This window comes from Hemiscyllium ocellatum, chromosome 38 (assembly GCF_020745735.1).
Source record: "Hemiscyllium ocellatum isolate sHemOce1 chromosome 38, sHemOce1.pat.X.cur, whole genome shotgun sequence".
NCBI lineage: Eukaryota > Metazoa > Chordata > Chondrichthyes > Orectolobiformes > Hemiscylliidae > Hemiscyllium > Hemiscyllium ocellatum.
The window spans coordinates 35,776,150-35,784,750 of NC_083438.1; the positions used below are offsets into that span (position 1 = coordinate 35,776,150).

At 52.7% G+C, this 8,601-nt stretch overlaps 1 protein-coding gene across 1 annotated transcript in view; it reads right to left on the reverse strand.

The window, feature by feature from the left end:
- Positions 1-8,147, reverse strand: part of LOC132833933 (hepatic and glial cell adhesion molecule-like) — a 38,281-nt gene extending 30,134 nt beyond the window's left edge. Inside the window, exons 1-2 of the mRNA XM_060852612.1 lie at positions 8,047-8,147; positions 223-555 (exon numbers count right to left, since the gene is read on the reverse strand). Of these exons, the coding sequence (XP_060708595.1) occupies positions 223-555; positions 8,047-8,101 (388 nt within the window). The 5' untranslated portion in view covers positions 8,102-8,147. The remainder of the gene's footprint in view (positions 1-222; positions 556-8,046) is intronic.
- Between the last annotated feature and the right edge of the window lie 454 nt (positions 8,148-8,601).

Below are 8,601 nucleotides of genomic sequence, written 5' to 3' on the forward strand. Positions count from 1 at the left end.
CGGATCTCTGGCGCTGTGAGGCAGCAGTGCTAACCACTGTGCCACCGTGCCGCCCAGAAGAGATGCCGCTATCTCTCATCCTAACCCCTCACGCGGAATGTGAGCAACGCGACACATTGATTTCTGCCTCCTGCCACCTTCCTCAGGCGTTCGCTCGTTCGACAAATCCGTCGGGCTAGCGTCAAGAAAAGCCTGACCTTTAGGCGCTCACTGCTCACTCACCGTAGAGTTTGACTGCAAACTGAACATTTTCCTTATCCCCCTCATCCGAGACCAGTTCGAGGGTGTAAGTGCCCACATCATTGGGAAAGAAGTTCCTCAGCGTTAACGATATGTTGGAATTCTGCAAAGCGCAAGCCACTCGCTCATGAGCGCCAGCGATCGGGCTGGTATTCAATTGGCATTCCGCAATCTCTCTCACGTCCTTTCTCCAAGTGCCACTATAGATGGTATCCTTTGGTTCCACTGTGAAGTTGGCAGTCAGGGTGAGGTTGTGGCCAGGGATGACATAGAACTCAGTCAGTCCGGGCTCGATCTTGATTGGTGTCAACGCACCTGCACAGAGGAAAATGGTTAATGTCACTGGATTGCCACTTTGAGCATCTGAAAGACAAGACGCCTCTACTTTCATGAGCGACACTCAGTAACAGCAGTGTGTACCATCCCCCAAACCGATGTTCAGTAACAGCAGTATGTCCCATCCCCCACACCGACGCTCAGTAACAGCAGTGTGTACCATTATCACCCTCACCCACACCGACGTTCGGTAACAGCAGTGTGTACCATCCCCTCCTTCACCCCACTGACCCTCAGAAACAGCAGTGTGTACCATCCCCTCACGAGCAGTGAGCGTACAGGGCAAGTGTCAATATGTTGTGCCACACTCGAATCGGGGTCCACACTGGCAATGCCACAGTAGCTACCTACTTAAACTGGGCTGGTGGAGAAATGGATGGGTCAGTGGGTGGGGGCAGCTCCAAAAACACTCGAGACGCCAACCAGGGAAAAAGCAGCCCCCAATGGAATGGCCCCACACCCACAAACATCCCCTCCCTCACACACCCCACCGACGCTCAGTAACAGCAGTGTGTACCATTCCCTCCATCTGCCCACCGACGCTCAGCAACAGCAGTGAGTACCATCCCCTCCCTCTGCCCACCGACGCTCAGTAACAGCAGGGTGTACCATCCCCTCCCTCCCACACTGACGCTCAGTCACAGCAGTGTGTACCATCCCCGCCCTCGCCCACTGCGCTCAGTAACAGCAGTGTGTACCAGCCCCTCCCTAAACCCCACCGACACTCAGAAACAGCAGTGTGTACCATCCCCTCCCCCCCACCGACACTCAGTCACAGCAGTGTGTACCATCCCCTCCCTCCCCCTACCGACGCTCAGTAACAGCAGTGTGTACAATCCCCCCCTCCCCCACCGACACTCAGTAACAGCAGTGTGTACCATCCCCTCCCTCCCCCACCAACACTCAGTAACAGCAGTGTGTACCAATCCCTTCCTCCCCCCAGCAACGCTCAGTAACGGCAGTGTGTACCATCCCCTCCCTCCCACATTGACGCTCAGTAACAACAGTGTTTAACATCCCCTCCGTACCCCACCCCCCTCAGTAACAGCAGTGTGTACCATCCCCTCCCTCCCCCACCCCCCATCAGTAACAGCAGTATGTACTATCCCCTCCCTCCCCCCACTGACCCTCAGTAACAGCAGTGTGTAACATCCCCTCCTTCCCCCAACCCCCTCAGTAACAGCAGTGTGTAACATCCCCTCCCTCCCCCACCCCCCTCGGTAACAGCAGTGTGTACCATCCCCTCCCTCCCCCACCCCCCCTCAGTAACAGCAGTGTGTACCATCCCCTTTCTCCCCCCACCCCCCTCAGTAACAGCAGTGTGTACCAACCCTTTCTCCCCCCAACCCCCCTCAGTAACAGCAGTGTGTACCATCTCCTCCCTCCCCCCACCCCCCCTCAGTAACAGCAGTGTGTACCATCCCCTCCCTCCCCCCACCCCCCCTCAGTAACAGCAGTGTTGTACCAGCTACAAGACCCACTGCAGAAACTCACCAAAGACCCTCAGGCAGCACCTTCCAAACCCATGGCCCCTTCCATCTGGAAGGACAAGGGGCAGCAGGTACATGGGAACACCACCCCCCTGCAAGTTCCCCTCCGAGCCCCTCACCATCCCGATTTGGGAATATATTGGGCGTTCCTGCCTGGGCCAGAATCCTGGAATTCCCTCCCTCAGGGACATTGTGGGTCTACCCTACAGCACATGGACTGCAGCGGGTCAAGGAGGCAGCTCACCCCCACTTTCTCAAGGGGGCAACTAGGGACGGAGCAATGGATACTGGGCCCAGCCAGTATCACCAACATCCCATGAGTGAATTTTTAAAAATATGGATCTGCTGGAGTTGTGACCTGCATAATGAGCTCTGCACACTCTGTGTCTTATAACTGAGGATAGGCTAAATGTTTAGTGTGACCCTCACTCTTGTCCCATTCGACACAGTAACAGGGTCAAGCCTCACTGTTGTCAGAGAATGGACCAGAGCTTAGATCAGCCCTGCCCTTCGAATGAGACAGCGCAGGAGGAGCACACTCAGTGGGTGGCATGGTGGCTCAGTGGTTAGCACTGCTGCCTCACAGCGGCAGGGACCCGGGTTCAATTCCTGCCTCGGGCAACTCTCCGAGTGAAGCTTGCACATTCTCCCTCTGTCTGAGTGGGTTTCCTCCCACAGTCCAAAGATGTGCAGGTTAGGATGGATTGGCCATACTAAATTGTCCCATAGTGTCCAGGGATGTGCAGGTTAGGGTGGATTGGCCATGGGAAATTGTCCCATAGTGCCCAAGGATGTGTGGATTAAGGGTCTTACTCAGGGGTAAATGTAGAGTAATAATGTAGGTGAATGTATCTGGGTGGGACACCCTTTGGAGGGTTGGTGCGGACTTGTTGGGCTGAATGGCCTGTTTCCACGCTGTAGAGTTTCGATGATTTAATTCATTATGTCGATGCTAGCTCTTTGAAGGATCTCTTCAATCAGTCCTCCTGCTCACTCCCCCACAGTCCTCCAAATATTTCTCTGATGATTCCAACAGGGCCTACGTCCAATGCCTTTTCAGGCATTGCAGTCCCAGTTCATATCTCTCTACAAAAAATATTGTCATCTCCAACAGCACCCCGTCTTACCCTCACCGACCACTCCCTCCCATATCTTTTTCAAACCCCTGCTTCCTGATCCTCCTGTCACTGGGGGGCAGTATTCTGCATGTTACTGTGGAGCGTTCCAATGGTGTGATGTGACCCGCTGCCTGTCAGGGTGGGAGAGGCAGACACTCCCATTGCAGTGAAGAAGGGTCTTCAACGTGCACTTGCAATTCCAAGGCTATGGGCCAAGTGCTGAGAAATAGGATTCGGATAGGTAGGTGCTTGTTTTTGACTGGTATGGACAAAATAGATCGAAGGGCCTTTTTCTGTGCTTTTGACCTCAGTGTCTCCAAGCTGTGACCTGGACTCTTGGAGGACTCTTGGGGGTGGCACGGTGACTCAGTGGTTCACACTACTGCCTCACGGCGCCAGGGACCCAGGTTCGATTCCAGCCTCAGGCGACTGTCTGTGTGGAGTTTGCACATTCTCCCCGTGTCTGCGTGGGTTTCCTTCGGGTGCTCCGGTTTCCTCCCACCGTCCAAAGATGTGCAGGTTAGGGTGGATTGGCCATGCTAAATTGTCCCATAGTGTCCAGGGATGTCAGGTTAGGGTGGATTGGCCATGCTAAATTGTCCCATAGTGCCCAGGGATGTGCAGGTTAGGGTGGATTGGCCATGGGAAATTGTCCCATAGTGCCCAGGGATGTGTAGGTTAGGGTGGATTGGCCATGTGAAATTGTCCCATAGTGCCAGGGATGTGCAGGTTAGGGTGGATTGGCATGGGAAATTCTCCCATAGTGCCCAGTGATGTGCAGGTAGGGTGTATTGGCCATGGGAAATCGTCCCTTAGTGCCCAGGGATGTGCAGGTTAGGGTGGATTGGCCATGGGAAATTGTCCCATAGTGCCTAGGGATGTGCAGGCTAGGGTGGATTGGCCATGGGTAATTGTCCCATAGTGTCCAGGGATGTGCAGGTTAGGGTGGATTGGCCATGGGAAATTGTCCCATAGTGTCCAGGGATGTGCAGGTTAGGGTGGATTGGCCATGGGAAATTGTCCCATAGTGTCCAGGGATGTGCAGGTTAGGGTGGATTAGTCCGGGGTAAATGTAGAGCAAGAGGGGAATGGGAATGGGTCTGGAGTTGAATACTCTTTGGAAGGTCAGTGTGATTTGTTGGGCCATATGGCCTGTTTCCACACTGTAGGGATTCACTGATTCTCTAAATCCTTCCCTTTGCAGAGAGAGAGAGAGAGAGACCAGGATTGAAAACTCGTCTCACATCCCTCAACCCATTCCATTCAGAATGAGTTACTCTTGCATTTCTGTGAGAGACATTCACTCCAATTTATTGCTGACTGACGGGGCACGGTGTTGACATTTTTCTGGCCTGACTCTGCAGCAGTGAACTTTCAATTGAAATGAGACCCAACAGGTTGCTCTGCATTCCATGGCTCTGCGGGGATGGGTTTCCTGTTCAGAATGTGTTTACCTGCTGGAGTTACCTTGGTAACGACAAAGAGCGGCAGATAAGTACAGAATAGACCGGGTCTAAGGTTCTCTGCTGAGAGTTGGGTAGGTGTTAAATTTCCTTTAACCATACTGACTGAGAGATAAAACCCAGAGCGAGGTGTACACTGCATTGAAAAAAATGTCTTCGCCTTGCGTCTTAATTATGTCGCAAAGTGTGCTTTCAAACACGTGACACGGAAATAGGTTTTTGATGAGAGTTACAGCTCAGGACTCCCATTGCCTCTTCTAACGTGAAACGTCTGTCCATGTAAAGATCTCTGTCCATGCTGTTTTACCAAACCGAGAGGGAGGGAAAAGGTGCAGGGTGAGGGGGTTGGGGGGTGTTGGGAATATGAAGCAGAAAGGAAGGGAGGAAAGGGGAATAGACGAGGGGTGGAGGGATGGCGAGTCAGCGAGAGGAGAGAGGGGTGGGAGAGGCAGGGGAATGGGGAGGGGATGTTGGAAGGTAGATGGAGGTAGAAGAGGGAGTGAGAGTGTCAGGGAGAGAGTTGGAAGGTGGAAGAGGGAGTGAGGGTGACAGGGGGAGAGTTGGAAGGTGGAGGAGGGAGTGAGGGTGACAGGGAGAGAGTTGGAAGTTGGAGGAGGGGGTGAGGGTGACAGGGGGAGAGTTGGAAGGTGGAGGAGGGGGTGAGAGTTTCAGGGGGAGCGTTGGAAGGTGGAGGAGGGGGTGAGGGTGACAGGGGGAGAGTTGGAAGTTGGAGGAGGGGGTGAGGGTGACAGGGGGAGAGTTGGAAGGTGGAGGAGGGGGTGAGGGTGACAGGGGGAGAGTTGGAAGGTGGAGGAGGGGGTGAGGGTGACAGGGAGAGAGTTGGAAGGTGGAGGAGGGGGTGAGGGTGACAGGGGGAGAGTTGGAAGGTGGAGGAGGGGGTGAGGGTGACAGGGGGAGAGTTGGAAGGTGGAGGAGGGGGTGAGGGTGACAGGGGGAGAGTTGGAAGGTGGAGGAGGGGGTGAGAGTTTCAGGGGGAGAGTTGGAAGGTGGAGGAGGGGGTGAGGGTGACAGGGGGAGAGTTGGAAGGGTTGTATGTAGTCTGAGGGGATAGGATAATGTGAGGGTGTAGAGAGAGAGTCGAGTTAGGAACAAGGTGACATTGAGGAGGTGAAGAAAGGTAAGGAGGGAGAGGGAGAAAAGGGGGAGAGCTGGGTGAGAGGTATGGTGAGGGTGAGGCCGGGTGAGAAGGGGTTAGGGTGAAAGAGAAGTGTGAACAGAAATGGGAACAGTGTGGATAGTGAGGAAGGAGGAGACGTCGAGGAAGGGGTAGAGTAAGTGGAAGGGGTGAGGAGGCAGTGGCAAGGAGGAAGAGGGAGGAGAGTGACTGAGGGGCTGTAGAGATTGGGAGGGACAGGTGAACGAGTGAGGGGGAGAGGGGAGATCTAGGAAAGAAGGGGATTAGAGTGAGGATGGGAGGGTGAGGGGGGAAGAATGAGTGAGCAGGCAGGGAGAGATCTGGGAAAACAGGGAGAGAGAACTAAGTGGGGATGGGAAAGACAGTGAAAAGTGGGAGGTGGGAGACTGAGAGAAAGCTGGGGAAGACAAAGAGGGTTGTGTACGGGAGAGCGAGCATGCTGGCAGACAGAGAGAGAGAGAGAGAGAGAGAAGAAGAAGAGTTGAGGGCAGTGTAAGAATACGTGGTTGGTAAGGGGAAAGAGATAATTTCAGAGCTCAGGGAAGAGGGGAGATGGAGGGTCAAAGGGAGAGAGGTTGGGGAGGGTGTGGAAAAAGAGAGGTAGAGTCAAAAGGGAGGAGAGTAGAAAGGAGAGTATTGGGGTAAGGGAGAGAGAGAACCGGGGCAGTTGAAGGGAGACAAAAAGTCAGAGAGTTGAGGGGAGATAGACTACAGTTAGAGTGAGGGAAAGAGAGGTTGAGAGAGAGAGACAGAGATTGAAGAGGGTGAGGAGAGAGAGGGAGAGACAGAAATTGGAGAGAGTGAGGAGAGAGAGGAGGGAGAAACAGAGAGTGGAAAGAGTGAGGAGAGGGAGAGAGAGAGAGAGAGAGAGGGAGAGACAGAGATTGTAGAGTGAGGGGAGACAGAGAGAGAGGGAGAGACAGATTGGAGAGAGTGAAGAGAGAGAGAGGGAGGAAAGACAGATTGGAGAGAGTGAGAAGAGAGAGGGAGAGATTGGAGAGAGGGAGAGACAGAGATTGGAGAGTGAGGGGAGACAGAGGGAGGGAGAGACAGAGATTGGAGAGAGTGAAGAGAGAGTGGAGAGAGTGAGGAGAGAGAGTGGAGAGATTGGAGACAGTGAAGAGAGTGAGAGAGAGGGAGAGAGTGAGGAGAGAGGGGAGAGATTGGAGAGAGTGAGGGGAGAGAGAGAGAGGCAGAGATTGGAGAGATTGAGGAGAGAGAGGGGAGAGACAGAGATTGGAGAGAGTGAAGAGAGAGAGAGGGAGAGACAGAGATTGGAGAGATTGAGGAGAGAGAGAGAGAGGGGAAGAATTGAGGGGAGAGAGAATATATGGAGAGTGAAGGGAACAAGTCAATGACAGAATTCAGTGAAGAGAGGAGATGGAGGGTCAAAGGGAGAGAGGCTGGGGAGAGTGAGGAGAGAGAGTGAGGTAGGGTCAAAGGGAAGAGAGTAGAAAGGAGAGCATTGGGGGGAGCTGAAAGAGAAATGGAGATAGTTGAAGGGAGAGGAAAAAGTAAGTAGAGAGTTGAGAGGAGACAGAGTCCAGTAAATTGAGGAGAGGGAGAGACAGAGAGAGAGGATCAGAGGGAGAGACAGAAATTGGAGAGAAGAAGGAGAAAGAGAGGGACAAAGGGAGAGCTGAGGAGAAAGAAACAGGGTGAATGAGTGGAGGGAGAGAAGTAGAGGGAAGAGCGAGAGTTTGGGGGGAGTGGGGAGAGAGAAACTTGGGGAGAGTTGAGAGAATCAAGACAGGAGATTGGGGAGAGAGGAGGATTCAAGGTGTTGGAGAGAGTAGATAGATAATCCCTCTTTTGCACTACCTCTGGGATTACAAATACTTTCTGATTTAACCCTGAAATGACCAAATGGTAGAATATTTGGAATTGCTTCAGTTTCTCCAAACAATGACATTTGCCTCCCTGTAGGATCCCTGCCTCATTTCCAATTCTGTCAAAAATTGGCCACGTAGACCTCAAAAAAAGAAGATCGATTCAACAGCTGCTTGTGGTCAGGGTGATTGGGATTCCAATCCCAAATGGATGGGAATAATAGACACCAATGCTTCAAGTCTTTTGACCCAGGGAGTTCAAAGTAAAACCAAAATCCCCATTGATCTCCTTCCTCCTACCAACTACTTTCATATAGAACCTGCCCTACCCAAATAATGACCAACTCTACAAAGTTTTTCAGGATGGTCAAAGGGTCCCCACCGACAACACCCCCCACCAACAGGTAGACTCACCTGTGAGGAACAGAAATACCAAGGATAACCGGAAAAAGCTGGGTCCGTCCGGCATAATCCAAACGGTGCCGAACCGTGAAACAAGGACAGGCACCGTTGACTGACGTATTGGACTGAAATGTGCTGATTTACATATCTGTGAGCCTTTTGAAAACAAGAATCTGACAGTATCGCATAGTATGAGGAAACAGAGGGCGAGAGACGCAGGTAAAATTCCAGAAATGCCAATGACTTGGACAATGCATCACAGTAGTTTCCACCTCCCTTGGTTGGTTTGATTTACATCAATTACCTTTCCTCACAGAACAGAGGGTGGCAGCTCAGTTGGCTGGATGCCTGTCGAGTGATGGGTTCCAACTCCCCAGGCTAAGGCCGCCATGCTGTTGTTGGTGTCTCGACCTTGGCCATCCCTCGTATTCAAGCAGTTATCTCCCTTTTCTTGAGAGTGCAGTCCTCTGGGACTACAGTAACGTTACCCCCACCCTGTTACACAGTGCTCAGCAGCTCTGAGTAGGAAGGGACAGAGTTGGCATTTCAAGTCAGCAAGCTTTCAAT